Genomic DNA, 20,904 nt, shown 5'->3' with positions numbered 1-20,904 from the left:
ATACCATTAGGACTTGCTTGTCTTACTAAGAATCTGTCTAAAGACACTTGTTTTCCCCTACATTTTACCACTTGTCTGTAGTAAGACAACCACTGACTTTCTTGGGACCCATGGCAAGACATAATAACTTTTATGCTCAAATGGCCAAAAATCCGACCAAAAACTGTAAATCCCGGTGAAGAATTCCGGCAGGATAGTCACTGGGCGCGAGACACTGGTAAACCGAGGCCTGATCGCCATGCCACCACGCGCTAGTCGGCCTGTATGCATATCAACACCCTCTTCTTCCGAGGCAAAGCTCGTACAGGTACAGTATTCCAAAATAAATTTTCCGAGCAAATCCTGCTCATATTTCGAAAAACTCGTATACAGGGACACTCGTATTCCGAGGTACCACTGTCTGTATTTTCAATAAAATATACGTAAAACATTAACGTTTATCAACGCATATCTGTGAATTACATAATTTATCAGAATAGTGAAGCCTGTATTGCCCGCCTGGCTGGACACTGATACTTAGGTAGTTTTCATGTGTCCGGACACCGGCGATGGTGTGGTATTATTTATTAACCATATCTTGGCTTTCATTTAAGATATAAATTCCTTGAAATATAGTCACATTATCGTCTACATCTGTGTTTATTCTGATATATAGGCCTTTAAAGTTAATTAGCATATATGCAAAATAAATACACAATTGATTGGCTGGTGTGTAGCCCTTCACACTCCCAGAGCTAGCCATCAAGTTACTATAACAAGCCATATATCTTCACTTTCACTTCACTTATATTTATGCCAAAGTATTAACATGCAGCTTATATTTCTGTCTTTATGATGACAGAAAACTTTGTTTATTACAGTACCTAGATTAATATTGATCTTCGAAAGGTCGTAATTCCCATGGATAGGGAGAGCGTCGGCAAAGAAACCTTGTTTAAAAAATGAATATATTTCCTCTGATAAGGTATAATCTCTGTGATGGATTCACAAAACTATTTTATCTCTGCCTTTCTGATAACATATACAAATATAAGCTTTGTGAATTTCTATTAATTAAGCAATATATCAGAGCATGTAGAGTTCGGTGGTCTATGAGCAAAAAGGACACAAGTATTTTAAGTAGCAAACGTATACTGTACCAACAAATAACGTTAGTATCTATATAACAAAAGTAACGTCCAGGTGGAGTTGATTTAACTTCGACACGTTTTTTTAAATAAATATTAAATGTTTTGTGGCTAATTATGCTAGATATTATAAATATGCACTCTACTTGTTAATATCATCAATTAAATTTGTGACAACTTGTGTTGTCACAAATTTAGAAGAAGTGCGATGACTCGATCACTGTGTTCAGGAGGCTGATATGCCAGCAAACACTCTCCAAGCGACCCTATGTCTTGGATAGGTCGCTCCACAACATTGTTGCTTGGACTGTCTATTTCCTATGGTGTCACCTGCTACATATTTACTTCTAATTTTGCTATGAAATTAGATTATTTCAGAGTATAAATAGGTTTGATCATGTTCTTCATTCAGCACCAACATTATAGGGAGAAAATGTATCATTTCTTCATTACTTACTGTAATGCTAGCAGGCTTTGAGTAGCTTTGGGCAATTCTACAGACCAACCACATTTGCCTGTCATCCACCCATCCAGAAATGTTCTCCCACTTACCTGACCTGTCCGCCCACTCGCCCTGCCAACCTACCAGCCAGGCAGCTAACCACCCACCCAGTCCCACACACTAATTATAGTGTGTGGCAATTCAAATTATGTTGTTTGTGGTACAAACATTTTTGGAAATGTTCACTTTTGGACATCCGCAGTGAAAAGTCAGTTAATCCGGACAACGTGCTAATCCGGCAGGGGGTCCTTCCCATATAGTCTGGATTAGTGAACTTCTACAGTATGACTAACACTTGAAAAGAATTGAAGGACAAGAAGCTGACATACAACAAATAGAAATTGAAAGCCACCCATATAAGAGGCAAAGCCATCACTAAAAAGTCAAAGTGGCTGAGCTCGACTTTCAAGGCATTGCAGTGGGCCCCTGATGGTATGGACAAAATCCCCCATGCAATGAATCGGCTTCAACCTATACTGTAGATAGATTGAGTGAATTCAGACAGTACAAAATATAAGTATTTTCTACTTACATGATTATTATGGGCTACTGCTATATGTTTTGGGGGATTTGGCTCCTGCCCATAGAACCGAATCGTATCTCTTGTTACTCCAGGAATGCGGCAAGTACCAAGAATCTTGAAGTACTGTGACATGTCTAAGATGGTGTTTCCCATGCGATCCACTGGTACAGCTTTCCTTGAAAAACATTTTTTAATCAAGATAAACAAAATTAAGATACTGTACAAGCCATGCAAAATTATTACACATTTCAAAGATATGAAAATTTGACAATTTTGTTTTCCATACAGTTGACACCAGATTATCAAGTTTTATTTTACAGTTTCTACACAAAGTTAAAAAATAAGAGACCAGTTAAAATGTTTTGGTTTGCTTTACAAAAATCCTCAGTATCAACAGTTATTCCCAAAATCTTATTACATTGCTTATTCTTGTTTCTCAGAGAAAGGTCAGCCCAAATTTTTCATTTCAGCAATGAAGTCATTTAGTCTATTTTCACTTTTTTTTTTTTTTTTTAATTTTTGCTTAATTGAATGAACTAAAGCTACAAGAATCACACAAAATCCAGCAGACACAAAGAGCAAAAGACCATCAGTGAGAGAGAAATCCAAAATAATTTTTCTCCTATGCAAAATCAAGATAAAAACTACATCTAGTATCGGGCCCATGCAAAAGGGAGATGGAACTTTCACAGATGACAACAAAAAAATGAGTGAAATACCGTACAGAGGAATCGGTACAACTCTTGTTTTCAGCGAGCCACTAAACACACTGAAGATTGATAACCCAAATTAATTTTTTATGGATGTGATACACACATCAAATCATATACTGTACAGTGGTACCTCAGCTTACGAATTTAATCCGTTCCCAGAGAATGTGTGAAACGTTAAACGAAAAGTTCCAAAGTGTGTTTGTACAAAATGAAATCTTCAGGGAACCAGACAATAAGAATTCCAGAGACGACGAGACTAAGACTAAGTGGAAAAAATGCTCAAGGAGCTAAATAAGAACAAGGCAGTTAGTCCAGATGGAGTTTCACCATGGGTTCTGAGAGAATGTGCACCTGAGCTCAGCATTCCACTTCAACTGATTTTTCAGGCATCCCTGTTTACAGGAGTTGTAGCTGATGTGTGGAAAAAGGCTAACATAGTTCCAATCTACAAAAGTGGAAGCAGGGAAAACCCCTTTAATTACAGACCGGTATCATTGAATAGTGTAATAGTCAAAATATTGGAAAAAATAATTAAAACTAAATGGGTAGAACACCTGGAGAGAAATGATATAATATCAGACAGACAGTATGGTTTTCGATCTGAAAGATCCTGTGTATCGAATTTACTTAGTTTCTATGATCGAGCAACAGAGATATTACAGGAAAGAGATGGTTGGGTTGACTGCATCTATCTGGACCTAAAAAAGGTTTTCGACAGAGTTCCACATAAGAGGTTGTTCTGGAAACTGGAAAATATTGGAGGGGTGACAGGTAAGCTAACATGGATGAAAAATTTTCTGACCGATAGAAAAATGAGGGCAGTGATCAGAGGCAATGTATCGGGCTGGAGAAATGTCACAAGTGGAGTACCACAGGGTTCAGTTCTTGCACCAGTGATGTTTACTTGTCTACATAAATGATCTACCAGTTGGTATACAGAATTGTATGAACATGTTTGCTAATGATGCTAAGATAATAGGTAGGATAAGAAACTTAGATGATTGTCATGCCCTTCAAGATGACCTGGACAAAAGTATATGGAGCACCACTTGGCAAATGGAATTTAATGTTAATAAATGCCATGTTATGGAATATGGAATAAGATTACATAGACCCCACACAACCTATATATTTTGTGAGAAAGCTTTAAAGAATTCTGATAAAGAAAGATCTAGGGGTAGTTCTAGATAGAAAACTATCACCTGAGGACCACATAAAGAATATTGTGCGAGGAGCCTATGCCACGCTTTCTAACTTCAGAATTGCTTTTAAATACATGGATGGCGATATACTAAAATTGTTCACGTACTTTTGTTAGGCCAAACGGTTGTGTGGTGCCCATATCTTAAGAAGCACACAAACAAACAGGAAAAGATGCAAAGACATGCTACTAAGTGGCTCCCAGAACTGAAGGGCAAGAGCTACGAGGAGAGGTTAGAGGCATTAAATATGCCAAAACTGGAAGACAGAAGAAAAAGAGGTGATATGATCACTACATACAAAATAGTAACAGGAATTGATAAAATCGATAGGGAAGATTTCCCGAGACCTGGAACTTTAATTAAGAACAAGAGGTCATAGATTTTAACGAGGTCATAGATTTAAACTAGCTTTACACAGATACCGAAGAAATATAAGAAAATTCACTTTCGCAAACCGAGTGGTAGACGACTTGGAACAAGTTAGGATGAGAAGGTGGTGGAGGCCAAAACCGTCAGTAGTTTCAAAGCGTTATATGACAAAGAGTGCTGGGAAGACGGGACACCACGAGCGTAGCTCTCATCCTGTAACTACACTTAATTATAATGGTCTCCTGCACCACATGGGGTGGGATGCAAGAGGCCAAAATCCTTCGGAAAGACAGAACCGAGGAACCCATGGGATCATGGAACCGAGCCCGGGGAGGGGCAGACGCCAAGTCCAATTCCAACCCGTTCTCGCAAATTTAATAAGTCAATATTGACTTATTAAATATGTGCATAGGTGACATACTTAACACTTTCGCTCATCCGAGCAGACCGTCGTTGTCACCAATATTATTAATCACACCGCACGCGTGCCGCTCTCGGGAGTCACGAGAAAAAATATTTGTAGAAAATCCATTTATTATCCGATCAACTTGGGAATAGTTTACAAATGTTTGCCATGAAATTTACGTTTTCTCTAATAGCCGAACAGCTTATTAAAGAGAACGTCGTGGCAGTGAATCATTGTGGTAAAACAATTGTATTATTGACACGACGAGTATAATCGACGTAGTTTTTATATATGTTGCCGGTCAAACGCATCCTTATGTGACCTTTAATACTTATGTTCTTATAGAACATTCTATTGCGAGCACATTGGTACAAAAATGAAATACATACATCGACAAATAAAGTCAGGACAGTTAATTGAATATACACTTTTCAAAGCGAGTTTCGCCGATATGCCGCCGCGGGTAACACTTCGGCCACTTCCCACACTGTTTTGGGTGGGCTACGACATTGAATCTATATTTATATGCATATGTCCGTGTAGAGAATTTTATTGCGATTCCAATGATACCACAGTTAGCGATGTAGGACAACTGTAGGCTTCGCAACCATTAAGAGAGTGGAAACATTTTGTTGCCGTTTGGCGCTCTCGGCGAGTGATCTGAATATTGTAGTTTTTTATTTGGTGTTGATAGTCCTTATGCTTTGGCAGCATTATATAGGTATGTTCTTATAGACAATTTTATTGCGAACACAGTGATACCAAATTTAAATACGTGCGCCTTCAATTATTGTCAGGACAGTCAAAAGAGTGTACACTTTTTCGGTCTTACCGCGTAGGCGCGCGAACCGCCGAAAGCGCATAGGGTATGATTTTTTTTTGAACGCCGAGAGCGCGAAAGTGTTAACATAATAGTTTCCCTTGAAAAGCTTCATAGATTCATAGAAAACACCGACCTTACCTAACCTACTTAGTATGTTAAGATAAGCATCTTATTGCTTCGTAATTACAATTATTACCTAACCTATACCTATAATAGGTTAAGTAACAATTGTAATTATGAAGCTATAAGATGCTTATTTTAACATACTAAGTAGGTTAGGTTAGGTCGGTGTTTTCTATGAAGCTTTTCAAGGGAAACTATTATGTTTAGTATGTCACCTATGCACGCAACTAATAAGTCAATATTGACTTATTAAATTTGCGAGAACGGGTTGCCAATTCATACGAGGTGGGGGGGGGGGGAGAGGAATAAGAGGACTCCACTCCTTGTAACACCAAGCCCCACTCCGAGGGTACAAAGAACCAAGCGGGGTCCACCGGGGCTAAAGGCCCTCCAAGTCAGCCCCTTCCCTGCTCGGGAAACCTCGCCTTGAGGACCTAGGGCCAAGCCGTCAAAGAAGCAGGAACGATGGGGGCCCACTAGCCAGACCCAGAAGCTTCGGCTGGAGGACCAGGCTCAAATGTCTCCGCTGCCACCCCGGAAGGGGACTCCGTAAGGACAACATAACTAGGCGGTACAGAGCCGGCCACTATGAGAGGCGACAACTAACTGCACAGTACCCTGCACCCCTACCAGTAACAATCAGTAACAAAAATTACCCCCCCCCCCTACCCAGAGACAAACGGGAACACAGAAACCGCAGCCGACTCCAAGAGGTCAATCAATCACCAATCACCGAGCAGCAAGAGACAGCGGAGGCAGATCCCAAGGCGACTTGTGGAAGGTGGCCCCAAGGGTAATACTTACAGGGCATCTAGGGAAGGAAGGAAACCCCTAGGCGCATACAGCCTGAGTACTGAAGAATTTACTCCTGGCTTGCACACCAACCATACAGACAGCACCCCACCACATGGCACAGAATTTAAACAATTTGCTGGAGCCAGAGGCACATGACCTTGCCAGTATCACTTCAGCCAAGAACTGAGGGGTGGGTAGCCCTCATTGAATGTCTGGGGCCCCCCTTTCCCCCTCCCAAGGAGGCAGGGGGGGGGGAGGGGGAGAGCTACCTTTCCCCAGATAAACCTGCAGAATGGTAGCAGCCTCCCACCATTCAAACATGCAGGTCCAACAAAACCCATACCATGGCCCCAACAAAAAGAATGAGCAGTCTGCCAGCCAGGATGACTCCAGAACATCCAAACACACTCGATACAGGAAAGATGAACCAAACTCAAACAAGGACGGATCCATCACAGAGGCATAATCCGGGTCTTGCAGGAGGTACTCAACAAGATACAGAAGGAGCCAAGGAACTCGAGGAACCCAGAACCAAACCCGGGGAAGAGCCTACCCCAAATCATACTCAAAGGGAAGGGGGGGTTAAAAAAAAAAAACTCCCCCCACTCCCTGCAACAACAAACACTGCAAAGAGGGCACTAACACCCCCAGCGGGATCAAAGGGGGCCCAAGCCCCCCAGGTCAATTCCTTCCCCCACCCCAGGATCCTCCAAACCCGGACCTGGGGCAGAGCCGTCCTCTACACCCTCTACCCTCGAAGAAAATGCAGAGTCCAGGGGAAACTACAGAAAAGAATGGGGGTCAATGGGGCAGCCCCTAAAGCTGCCCAAGTCTCATCACCAACTAAACCCTGGCCCGACTCTGAAACCCTCAGACTTCTGGGAGCAGGGAGCAGGGAGGAGGGGGGGGAGCAGGGCAAACATCTCCAACTGGGGAAGGACTGCGGAGCACGGACCGAACCACAGTCGAAGCAACTAACGCCCCCAAGTCCAGGTACCTATAACCAAAACGGGGCAGCCTTGGGGCATCCGGGTGGGCAAACAACCTAGTGCATTGCAGCAACCTAAACCTGGCATGCAATGTGGATGCTGCCTGTAATAAGAGAAATTGCCGACTTGGAGAGCATGCAGAATCCCTTTACTGCTAGAATCCACTTGGTAAAACATCAAAACTATTGGGACTGACTAAAATGCCTAAATCCATATTCTCTTGAGCACAGGCGGGAGAGATACATAATGATTTACATGTGGAAAATAGTAGAGGGGCTGGTCCCAAACTTGCACACAGAAATAATATCACATGAGACCAGAAGGCATGGCAGGATGCGTAGAATATTCCTGTTGAAGAGCAGAGGTGCAACAGGTACTCAGAGAGAACTATCAACATCAGAGGCCTGAGACTGTTCAACACGCTTCCACTTCACATAACAGGCAAACCCCTCAGCGTTGAAGAGAGAAGTAGCTAAACACCTCCAAAGGATACCTGATCAACCAGGCTGCAATTCATACATCAGGCTGCGAGCAGCCACGTCCAACAGCCTAGTTGATCAGTCCATCAACCAAGAAGCCTGATCGGGGACTGGGCCGCAGGGAGGTTGAGTCCCAAAATCATCGCAAGGTAACCAAACGGTAATTGAAGGCACCATCTCTCAACACAAGTGCATGCAGTTATTTGAGAAAGCATCAACCAAAAAAACCTTAATATGTACTTGGCCACACAATTTAAATAATAAAATAATATGTTTAACATTATACCACTGGTATGTATAAAACAATTTTAAGTAAAATTAAGTAAAAAAATGTAAAATATGGAGCACAAAAAAATCAGAACACACAAATCTCCATATAACTGCAATAGAGGTCTGCACCACATGATCAGAATTGCAGAGTACTGTACTTTACATTTTAACATTATTTTACAAGTTTTTCTCTACTGCTGCAGTTACCAGGCCCAAACTCTTGTTCTCTGTATCAGATGTCTGGATAAATATTCAAGGATGTTTAAACAATTGCTTTGATGAGTTTCTTGAAACGATGTTCACTGCGAACAATCTTTATAAAGTAATTCTTCCTGTTCATTATAGCAAGCTGCTAAATTTAACAATAAATAATGACAGTGTTTATTGGCTATATTAAAGTACATTTTTTGTAGTCACTAGAACATTTCTATTCGCTTAAATCTCAATTACTGGAGCTTAAATTAGTAACATCTTTGTAACTACAGTATAGTACAAAAATGTATATTCGTGCATGCCACAATTTAATTTCAAGATACAGATTTCTCCTTCCTATCAGCACAATAAAATTGTACAATACTTACTGATCTACCATTGTTTTGTAGTCAAGAGTTCCAGCAATAACTTTTGCTGCAAAACTGAGTTGATCATCCAATGTTTTGAATTCCTGAAGAGGGAAGACCAACCCAGGAGATGACCAGACCACTACTGGTCCCCGGCAGTCTAGATATGCTGCATTTATCCACCAATCGGAAAGCTGAAAATTAATTAAAGATTAAAAACATTAAAATGTAGCCTCTCCTAAATTTCATAAAACATAACTAAGCAAGGTAAACAAAAAAACCAGCGTTGAATGTAATGACACACCATTTTCTGGGTGAGACCTGGAGGTTCCCCCGGAGCTATCCAGCTATCCAGGCTGATGTGTAGTATATTAGACTTTGGCATCAATCAGTGTGAATGGAGTTCATAGGCCTACCGGTAACCACAAGTCAGAACCTGGCCCCCTTCAGGGAGGAACGAGAAGCAATAACCTATAGAATAGCACATGTGATTTGGAGCATTCTATGTCTGCCATCGACCGAGTCAGGAACCCAGAGATGGGTGGGAAATCATCCCAAAACAAACCTCTATTCTGCTTGAAACTACTACTGAAAGGTAAACGAGGCCAGAACTCCCCAAAGAAAAACAAGCAAATGCACATGACGTCACCATTTGCCACACCACCATCGTCTGTGAAGCTCCCTCCTCCCTGGGAGGGAAAAGGGGAAGTCCCAGACCCCTTGTGCTGGCAACCCACACCATCAGTTCCGAGGCTGGATGTCAAAAACACGTGAAGAAGCCACCGACCGGAGGGAGGAAGGTATGCTATGATGTCTCCGAGTCTCACCCAGAAAATGGCGTTTCATTACATTCAGCGCTGAATATAATGAAAACATTTCTGGGGGGAGCCCCTTCGGCTTCCTGGAGCTACCTACCCAAAGACAAGGAAAGAGAGGGATGGATCCGGCAGGTAGTCAACACGTGTCGTAACATGAAACAAGACAGCAGGCAACCTCGAATGACCCAGGAGACCCAACCCCGGAACACGGAAGAAGGGAACTCGGGCAACCAAAAGATCGTCCGCGGCAACAGAGGCCAAGGCGCACAGGCAACGGCAGAGAGCCACAACCGGACACAACACGCGATGCACCCCCTGCCAAACCAACCAAGCAGCAACAATCCAAGGACCCCTCCGGAAAGCAGACATCACAAACTCTTTAATTTGGGGAGTTCTGTCCACTAGTTCAGCTTTCAGTAGCAATATTTTAACCAGAATAGGTGTTTGTTTTGGGGCCCCTTACCTTTGCGGGTGCCTGACCCGGTCGATGGAAGACATAGAATGCTCCCAACTACACTTGGGTTTCTATAGGCCATTACTCCTTGTGCCTCTCTTAGTGGGCCAGGTTTTGGCTCGTGGTCCCCGGTAGGCCTAGAATTCCACGTGCATTGACTGATGCCAGGGGTCTAATACATTCATATCAGCCCGGTTAATTCCGGGGAGCCGATGGGGCTCCCCCCAGAAAACAATATCAAGTAACTTGGCAGATTCCAATAACGCAATAGAAGTTGAGGTGGAAGAATGCATACACTCTTTTTAATAAATGGAGGAAAAAAAAATGTAGAGTCCAAACCCACAGGAGGAGAGGCTACAGCAGAACCACCTAGTAAGATGTTATGGTTATAGGTTGCAATGTAATAGTGATGGACGGAAATTTGACACTTTGATGCTCTGGGCGCGCGTGCACTGCACTACCCTGAGTGGGTTTGGGCATTCCGCAGGAGTGTGCGGTAATTCTGATAAGTGTATACTCTTTTCAACTTTTGTTACCTCAAATCTTGTCCTAGGTTTTTCAATTTGGTATTGTGTTCACAATAGTTCTCTGCTATTGTGTTCTTTAGTTCTCTGCAGAACTAAAGGCATATAAAGTCCAAAAGCCCAGCGTATCATCCGCAATAAACAGAGAAAGTGAGAGAAAGTTACCCAGGAGCGCACAAGAGCGATAAAATGTTTACCCTTCAGTTTTTTCACCTCAATTCTCATCCTAGGTCTTATTTTAGTATCAATGTGTTCGCAATAGAATTCCCAACAGGAGTAATACATGTAATGTCAAAAACAGCAGTGCGCTCCACACACCAACGTGATGAAAGCAGGCCGCAGTTACCAGAAAGAGCGCTGCGCCACCCCAAGGAGCCTCATTACATTAGAGAGCGCGGTAATTCTGAAAAGTGTATACTCTTTTCAACTTTGTCATCTCAATTCTCGTCCTAGGTTTCTCAATTTGGTATCAATGTGTTCGCAATAGAATTCTCTACAGGACTAAATGAATATAAAGCCCAAAATATTGGAGAGAAAGTGAGAGCATCTTTCCCGGGAGCGCGCAAGAGCTCTTTCTTCACCTTGGACATCTCAATTCCCGTCCTAGGTCTTTCATTTTGGTATCTGTGTTCACAATAGAATTCCCTACAGGATCATATGCAAATATAAAAGTCCAAAAGCCCAGCACATCTCCCACGGCAAACAGAGAAAGTGACAGAACGTTACCGTGAGCGCTAATAAAGAGCAATAAAATGGATATGCTCTTTTCAACTTTGTTACCTCAATTCTGGTCCTAGGTCTTTAATTTTGGTATCAATTCATTCACAATGAAATTCTCTATAGGACTAAATGCATTTAAAGCCCAAAAGCCTGGCGAGAAAGTGAGACCGTGTTACCCGGGAGCGCGCAAGAGCGATAAAATGTGTACACTACACTTTGGACATCTCAATTCTCGTCCTAGGTCTTTCATTTTGATATTGTGTTCACAATAGAATTCCCTACAGGAGTACTGTATACGCAAATATAAAGTCCAAAAGCCCTGGCGTATCACCCACAGCAAACAAAGAAAGTGGCGGAGCGTTAGCCCAGTGTGCGCTAATCAAGAGCAATAAAACTGGGTATACTCTTTTCAACTTTATTACCTCAATTCTGGTCCTAGGTCTTTAATTTTGGTATCAATTTATTCGCAATGAAATTCCCTACAGGAGTATATGCGTATAATGTCCAAAACCGCGGTGCGCCCCTCCCGAAGCCGCCACCAATTACTGCCGAGGACTCAATGCGGAGTCCTTACTGGACTTCCCCTCTATTTAACGGAGGACTCAATGCCGAGTTGTCGCCGAGCAAAAGTGTTAACTACTGTATCTCTGACAAAAGCCCCCAAGTGTAAAGTATATAAAGGAACTGTGGCTCACTGCCTGAAACAGACGAGACTTGTCTCACTCGCTTATATTAATAATAATAATAAAAATACTCCCACTATCACTGGAGAGAGGGAAGCAGCTACCTCTTCTGTCATCCACTTCTGAGAATCATCAGATCAGGGCATGGGAGAATTTCGCTTACCACCTGTTGTCAATACTCGCACTGCAATGTCAGCTTGCCTGATATCTGTTCATAGTTTACTACAATTTGTTGTCAAGCCTCCACTCTCCGTATCTCTCCCTTATAATCCAGCTAGTTAAGTGTCCAGACCATTCTTAAAATCATAACCAACCCATGGTCGTCAAGGCAGGGAGCAATAATAGTTAGTAGGCGTTCGTATAACTTTATTAAAATTATATGTATGAAAGTCAACTTACAACCCTTCACCTTCAATAGTAATTAAATAGACTAAGCTTTATCTAGTCTAGCTAACTAAGTCCCCTTTAAATAGACACAGTACAAATTAATCTGTTGCTCTTTCCTCAACATAAATTAATCACATTAACATAATACTTATTTCATAATGACAATCACATTAACGATAACCTTCCAGTTGCGAGAATCAAACTACGAGCCAAAATACACAAATATATTGTCTCGGTAATAATGACGTAAGAACTACTATATCTACAGGTATAGGCCTAACAGTTCACTTTAAAACATCAACACAACTTGGCATCATCTGGGAACACATATAAACATCACAAATCTATTTGAAATCAAGTCAATAATCATTCATATATACAAGTCAATGTTTTACTTACAAGATATTTCCTACCAGTAACCTTTAATTCCCATTTGGGCAAATAAATCAAGTACTGTATCTACATTTCATCTGGTTGGCGACGTCTGGCATCTACTGCGCCACAAATCAGTAGCCCCACAAATTTTGTGCCACCCGCCACACTGTCCTCTGGGGTCCTCTGCCCCCCTTATCAACTAACTAGTGACAACATATACAGTGGAATCTCAGTTTTTGAATGTCCCATTTCAAATTTTTCGGTTTTCGAGCTCAATTTTTTTCTAAAATATTGACTCAGTATTCAAGGTTTGCCTCACTTGCAGGTTTTTTTTATACACATATGGGTCGACCTAGCTCGTGGTTCTGGTGGTGCGGGTGAGGCGTGCCTCAGTTTACCAATGTGTCCTGCCCAGTGACAATTGTGCCTGAATTCTTTGTGAAAAATTTCATTGTTTTTGTGTGTTTTTTTTTGGGGGGGGAGGGGGGAGGGAGGGGGGTTCTGAACAGAAAAGTAATTATTATTTATCATGCCATGGGTCCCAAGAAAGTCAGTGGCAAGGGTCAACCTCAAGAGAACAATTGTGAGGATGACCATAGAGCAAAAACAATGACATCATTCGTAAAAATGAAAATGGTATGTGGGCTGTTGAACTAGCTAGACAGTACAGTACAACAAATCTATGTCAACAATATGTTCTGTAATTGCTAAGAAAAAGGACATTACGAGTGTTAAAGTGGCAAAAGGAGTACCTACCTTGTGTACCTTGTGTAGCGTCCGGGGATCAATGGACTAACAATCACGATACAAAGAACAGAAACATTTGAGAATGTTGAAGTTATTAATTTGGATAAAAAAAAGCAGTTAGCAGGGGATAGCATTTCAGAGCCCATCATTTGTGAAAAAGCAAGGCTATTACATGAAGATCTTATAAAGAAAACCCCTGGAATGAGTGATGAAGATACGAAAGAATTTAATGAGCATAAGGGTTGGTTTGAGAAATTTCGAAAAAAAAAACCCAGAGTTGAATGTAATGAAACACCGTTTTCTGAGGAAGTCTCAGAGGCTCCCTGAAGCTATCCAGGCATATATGAATATCCCAAACTGTGGCATCGGTCAATGTGGGTGGAGTTCTAGGCCTACCGGGTATCATGAGCCAGAACCTGACCCCCTCAGAGAGGCACGAGAAGCAATGGCCTATTGAAGTGCACGTGTGATTTTGGAGCATTTGATATCTGCCATCCACTAGGACAGGCACCCAGAAAGGTAAGCTCCCCAAAACAAACCCCTATTCTGGTTAAAATGACGAAAATAGACAAACGAGTGGACAGAACTCGCCAAATGAAAACGAGCATGACATCACACGAGCCAAGCCGCATGCCTGCACAGCTCTCCCCTCCCCGGGAGTGGGAAGGGGGAGCCCCAGACTCCCGGGCTGGCGATCCAACTGCCGGCTGGATGTCGAAAACATGCAAAAAACACCGCCGACCGGGGAGGGAGGGAGGGATGCCGAAGAGCCTCTGGGGCTCAGCCAGAAAATGGCGTTTCATTACATTCAATGCAGATTTTCTGGAGGAAGCCCCGTCAGCTCCCTGGAGCTAACTACATAAAGACAAGGAAAAACACAGGGACTTACCCTTACTCCTCAATGTGAAGTCGAGAAAACTGGTTGCAACCACCGACCCAATGCAACGCAGGCCCTACCAGGTCCAGGGACATTGTCAAGATAGCGAGTGGCCAGGGCCTTGTTCAACCTTCAAAAACCCCGTTCCCAAATATCAACCCAAGACATGTTGCCAAAGACGGCAGCCAAAGCAGCCAACTTACTAACATCGTGGGCACGGGGATAGACCGCAGGCTGGCTAGACTTCATTAACTCTACAGAAGACCTGGGAGACCCGAGCCCAGGAACAAGGAAGGAGGGAAACCGGGTCAACCATAAGCGCATCCCCAGCCACCGAAGCCGTGGTGCGCAAATAGCAACAGAGAGTCGCAACTGGACACAACACTTGATACACCCCCGGCCTGACCAACCAAGCATTAACAATTCAAGGACCCATCCGGAAAGCAACAGTCTCCTCCTTTGCCAGAAAAGAAGGAGCCGGCTGCAACCGAACAAACCTACCACAAGGACCAGAAGAGCAGAAACCCCTGCGCTGGAGGAGAGCATGAAGCTCTCCGACCCGACTTGAGGCCAATGCCAACAGGAAAAAAAAAATAAAAAAAAAGAGCCTTAGAAAAAACAATCCTGAACCGAAGGGGCCACTACAAATCAAGGAGAAAAGAGAGCACCTGAGCCAAAGACCAGGACGGCTCAGGAGGAGCATGAGCAGGCCGGAGATGAAACCGCACGAGACAGCTTGAAGAACAGGGCAGAAGAAACATCAATACCGAAAGCAAGCTGGAGCAGCTCCGCCAGATCCGCACGATACGAGGCAACAGTATTCGGCATAAGATGACAGCAACCACGAAAGGAAGGACAAGACAACCCTATCAGAGACTGAACTACACCTATGCATGATAGGAAAAACCAGAAGGACCACCAGGAAACTTCATACTGCCTCCGAGACGAAGCACGCAGGTGGGAGACCAACAACGAAGCCATCTGCGCCCTATACAAGTGATGATACTCTAGTCAGAAACTCCAGATGCAAAAACTCGAGGAGAAGAACGAACCAGCCTCGTACCGGGCTGGACCGATCTGCTGAAAGAGGTGGAGCGGTGGGAAGACCCTCGGGTTCGGACACTGAGACAGCAGCACCTGAAACCAAGGGTGTGCTGGACACCAAGGAGCAACATCTGAACTGGGGAGGGATGGGGGTGGATGGGGGGGGGGATGGGGGGGGATGGGGGGGATGGGGGGGGGATGGGGGGGGATGGGGGGGATGGGGGGGATGGGGGGGATGGGGGGGATGGGGGGGTATGGGGGGGATGGGGGGGGATGGGGGGGATGGGGGGGGGGAGGGAAAGAGGTACAGGTCGCCCACTCCTGCCAGGCGTCGACCCTGATGGCCTCGCAGTGAGGGAAGGGCAACACGTATTCCGGGAGATGCCGCGACCACGCCGACGTGAAGAGATCCAGTTCCAGAGGCCCAAACGTCCGGCAGAGCTAATTGAATGAGTTGGCATCAACCCTCCATTCCATGGACATGGGAATGAACCGGGACAGGTTGTCTGCCAGGACCAGGCGTGAGTAAACAGAACAAGCCTCCCCCTCCTCCATCACCCCGTCAAAAGGGTGAACCACAAAAGGGCCGACGCCCCTTACAAGAACCTGATCTGCGCACAAAGCGATCACCCCCGCCAACCAGATGCAGATGGTTCCGAAAGCGGCATCGGCTACGAAACTGGCACCTGTGGCTTACCCCGATGAGCGGAACCCAGAGCCCTGGCCTAACCCCTCCGGGAAGAACCCATCTGGGACCTCCGGAGAACCAACAAGTTGGACTTCGGACGATAGCTGGAAGCCGCCGCCTGCATATAATGCTCGACCACAGAGTCCGCAAACAGCAAAGGACAAAAGGGCGAAGACTACCTAAGAGCCAGAGCCCAAGTGGATTCCAAGGAGGAAGCAAACACAACCTGCCGACATGTGAGACGCGCAGTGAAAAACCACGACAGTGCATCCCACAGGATCGGCGCAAACAGCTTCAAAAGCGCAGATGACGCTCGAGCTAAGGCACCAAACCCAGGAACAGCTCCAAGCGCCTCTACATCCTCCGCAAGCTAATCCGAAGACAGCTCCAAGATGGAAAAAGAAACGCAAGGCCGAAGCCAGCAAGCCACGAACTCTTAAGTCCTCAACCACAAGCACAACCGACAAGGAGGGAACCTGCACATGAAGCTGAATCACAACCACATCTCGCAGAAGGATAGGCGCGAAAAAAATATCAAGGTGCTCAAAGTCGCCCCCCCAGGTAAACCTGGACCACAGTCAATATCTCGTGCCACTCAAGTGTGTGGGTACGACAGAAAGTGCCCCAAGCATCCAACGACGACAATGGGCAGTCCACTAACCAGGATGACTCCAGAACCTCATAACAATCCCAATATGGAGACGAAGATCCAAATCTGAAGGAAGACGGATCCATTATAGAGGAATATTCCTGGTCGCGCAGGAGGCAAGTCGCAGTGGCTGCCCGCACCTCAGCAGGCGAGACGTAGGAAGCCGAAAACCTCCGGAAGAACGGAACCAAACCCGGGGAGGAGCCAAATCCAACTCAAACACAGAGGGGGGGGGGGAAGGAAAACCCCACTCCTTGTAACAGTAAGCCCCGCTCCGAGGGTCGGAAAACCCAGGCAGGTATATTTGTACCCCGGGTGAAACCCGGGAACCTCCACATTAGGCCGTGGGGGCGAGTCATCCTCCTAAGCCCCGACCCCCCACATGCAGCTTCGTAATTACCTAAGTGTCACATGATTGTGTAACGTCATGCTTGTTTACTCATTTTCATTTGGGAATTTATGTCCACTAGTTGGTCTATTTTCGTCGTTTTAACCAAATATCGATGGCAGATATAGAATGCTTCAAATCCAGCTATCAAACAAGAGCAGCTAGTAGTCCAAATTCTTCCTGGAAGTCTCAGCCTTAACTTATTATGGTTCGGGCCTCCTCATGATCTAATTGGTGCCAAAACTACTCCAGGGAAAATAGGAACAGGGACAGGACAACCAACATCTCTTGAATCAGGTGGTGAAGTGACGAGTCTCGCCGCCCGGGGGAAGCTTGTCGGCATTACGTTACTGTCTTGCAAGAAGGTGATTGGTCCAGACCACCTTCCTCTACTCAGTTTGAACTTGCAGGTTCAATGGGCCACCTGGAAATCCCTACTTCAACCCAGGAGTCATTCTGCCTCTGATTCTTCCGCCTCACAACATTTCCTCTTTACTTTCAAATCGGTCATTTATTAGTCTACTTTATTCTTACCATCTACATTTATCTATTATCAAATCCCAATTATATATATATGTCCTCAAATACTGAGGGAACAACTCTTGCTCAGGAACAACTCTCACCTGGAGGCAGCCTAGGCTACAGCGACTCGTAATCATGACGAGGAGTAAGACAATGCTCCCTAAAGAGTGAGGTAAAGGGTATATACAGAGGCACAGACAGGGATGAAAAAATGTAAATCATCACAAGGACTAAAGCCAGAGAAAACCAAGACATGCTATGGGCCAGAATCCAATGTTGCAACAGACGAGACAGATGGACCTCCACAGTTAAGGCAATGAACCACTGGAGCACAATGTCCATGTGCAGATGCTATCACAGAAGACTGGGTTTCAACAATACCTGTACAGTACATACAGTACTGGTCTTAAAAGCGGTCGTAAATCCAGCGAGACGCTATATTAGAGGTCTTTAAATCGGGTGAATACCCGAGTTAGACCTATCGGGATAAGGGGTAGTCCTTGATACAAGCCTAAGTACAGGATTCTTGTCCCTGACAACAAGAATTATCAAGTTATAATACTCATCTTACACGTGCAGGATTCAATCAGGACATTTATGACTGTGAATGTTGCTGGAAATAACCGAGTCATTAGAAAAACCATGTAGCTTACCCAGTTTTCAGTTGTTCTTGCTCTTTCCAACAGCTTCTTTTGTAACTGAACTCCAACTCCCTCTGGTGCACTAAACTTCTTCACAATATCCTCCGTAATTTGGAATTCTTCATTTGTTACGAGAGGTTTCACTGTTCTGTAAAACAAGTTATTTCTTAATTTTTAAAATGCAGGTTTTACTACCATTTGTACAAATTGCTTATCATATTACTTTAAAAATCATACTGCCAGTACCTCAAACAGTGTACTGGACAAACAGACAATTAGTCCCAATAATACAAGACGAGTCCAATAAATCAGAAATAAGTTAACAGCCCTGTGACCTGGGGCTCAAGGGGGGCTAAACCCCAGAGACAGACTGAGCACTCAGCCAGGAGACCCCAGAGCACAAGTCAGAGAAACAAAGGCTTAATGTCTGGAAGCCTACTGCACAATTGCACACTGCTGGTAGCCCGGGAACCCAGCCCTGGAGATTATGGTCACTTGACCCAAAGACCAAGGCTAGGGAATACACAACAATACACAACCCTATGCGTGCTAGTGGCTATACAGGAATGTAAGAACTCTTGTATATATAAATAAAATAAAAAAATAAAAAAATATTGGCTTAAAGTTTTGCAATGTTCGAGTCATTTTGCATGAGCCAGGGATAGTCTACGTCTCCACTGACCAATAATGGTTAACCAATGACTGCACATTTGCTAGAAGGCCTCTGCTATTGTTTCAATAAATTGGTCCCCTTTGACTTATAAGGAAGTTGCTGGCCGGGTGCTGCATCTTTACGATGGAAAATGGAAATGTTTCTCGGATCATATTGCTATCAATTCACAAGGAACAGATAAAATATAGAGTCCATATGGTGGAATCAATTAAGCATCCCCGAACTCCCATCAAACGGCTTCATTATTTTCTTCAAGATATATCGTGTAACTGACATTTCATTGTGCTTGTGTGGAATATATTGTCTACCCAGAAGATGGTCATTCTTTAGTTTGTAGAAGCATTTAGTCCAGTATCTACTAATTATTTTCTTAATCACAAGATGATGTATTTATTCATCACAATTTAGCAAATATTTACATCATGGTAAACTTCACCAAGATGAACTGTAAAGAATATTTTACTAACATATTACCCTTCAACCAAAAGTGTACAATATTATAATTCAAGGATAAACAAGTTACCATAAGGAAATACAGGTAGAGTACTGTAATCGACGCAAGCTACTCACCTTAAATATTTGTTGAGTGTGTCTTCAAGTGGAGGAACAGGAAGACGAGGCAAAATTGACTGGTCATCTTGTAGTGTTCTTATCTGGGCAACCATTGTCACATTACTTGCTTTAATAATTCTTCCAAACCTTAGTCCCTGTCAATACAAAAATAAGGTTATGTAGAACTGAAGACAAGAGCAGTTCATTACATACATATATCATGCAATTATCACTTTATTAAAAGCCTGAATAAAACAAACTGGTGGTGTTAATAAACTGTACCTCTAATTGAATTACCGGTAATACAGATCAGATGAATTAGGTCATAAAGGACTAAAAATTTTAGGAAGAAATGAAACTAACCTATGTTTCAAATGACTAGAGAATTTGCTGAAAAAGTAGCTGGGAAAGCCACAAATTGCAAATACCCAAAGCAAGCGTAGAAGGCAAAATATAAAGAGAATTGTCAACAAATACAAAACTGGTATAGAACACAGTAGCATAATGGTCAATGTCCTTGCCTCAATCAAATAATCAAGGGATACAGGTTCAATTCCCAGGTGGGACAAATGGTTTGGCACATTTATTTTTATCTGATGCCGCTGTTCACCTAGCAGTCTGAGGAGTGAGGCACTGTAGTGGGCTGCATCCTGTGGAAGGTCAAGTAGGTGGCTTATGAGGTAGCAATATGGCTAAGCACACGTATCCTATTGTCCTTGACAACAGTAATTATACTAGACAAGCAAAGTGCTAATCATTTTTGGATTCAGAGAGAAGGAAATAATATTAAGGATATAAAAGGACCATAGAAGAAAAAAACTTGGCAAATGTTGTAGATACCTGTATGTATAAGATATCTCATAACCAAAGAAGATGTCTGACTGCCCGAAACGCTTTGCGTAATAGTGGCTTTAGGCATTGTATGTACTAGCTCTATCTATAAAGCCAACAAACTTTGTAAAATCTCTTTATGTATGTACCTTTACCTAAATAAAAATTATTATTATTATTATTATAGAATTGGCAGGTATGAAAACTTGAAATAAATAATCTCCTAAGGGTGCCTAAACTGGAAAAAAATAGCAAAGTGCTCAGAAAAAAACAGAAAAATTTCAAAATAAAGGCAACCTGTGATCACTAAAAGGAAGCTTTTAAAATGAAAATAAGGGTTTCAGAGTCATAAGTCAGCAAACTAGGAAACATTATGTGCTACCCCCCAAAGCCCACAATCTTGTCAATGGTGGCACTGTCGTGGCTTCCAATAGTATACAAGTCACATTG

General features: G+C 43.3%; 1 protein-coding gene across 2 annotated transcripts in view; it reads right to left on the bottom strand.

Moving 5' to 3' along the window:
• The window catches only part of LOC123757981 (carnitine O-acetyltransferase), a 72,487-nt gene that overhangs the window by 48,709 nt on the left and 2,874 nt on the right, over nt 1-20,904 (bottom strand). For both annotated transcript variants that reach the window (XM_069338863.1, XM_069338864.1), the window contains exons 2-5: nt 19,642-19,778; nt 18,411-18,546; nt 8,903-9,075; nt 2,162-2,327 (exon numbers count right to left, since the gene is read on the bottom strand). In XM_069338863.1, the coding sequence (XP_069194964.1) occupies nt 2,162-2,327; nt 8,903-9,075; nt 18,411-18,546; nt 19,642-19,778 (612 nt within the window). The remainder of the gene's footprint in view (nt 1-2,161; nt 2,328-8,902; nt 9,076-18,410; nt 18,547-19,641; nt 19,779-20,904) is intronic.

The sequence above is a fragment of the Procambarus clarkii genome, chromosome 40, assembly GCF_040958095.1.
Source record: "Procambarus clarkii isolate CNS0578487 chromosome 40, FALCON_Pclarkii_2.0, whole genome shotgun sequence".
In the NCBI taxonomy this organism is placed as follows: domain Eukaryota; kingdom Metazoa; phylum Arthropoda; class Malacostraca; order Decapoda; family Cambaridae; genus Procambarus; species Procambarus clarkii.
This window is presented reverse-complemented; position numbering and strand designations above follow the sequence as displayed.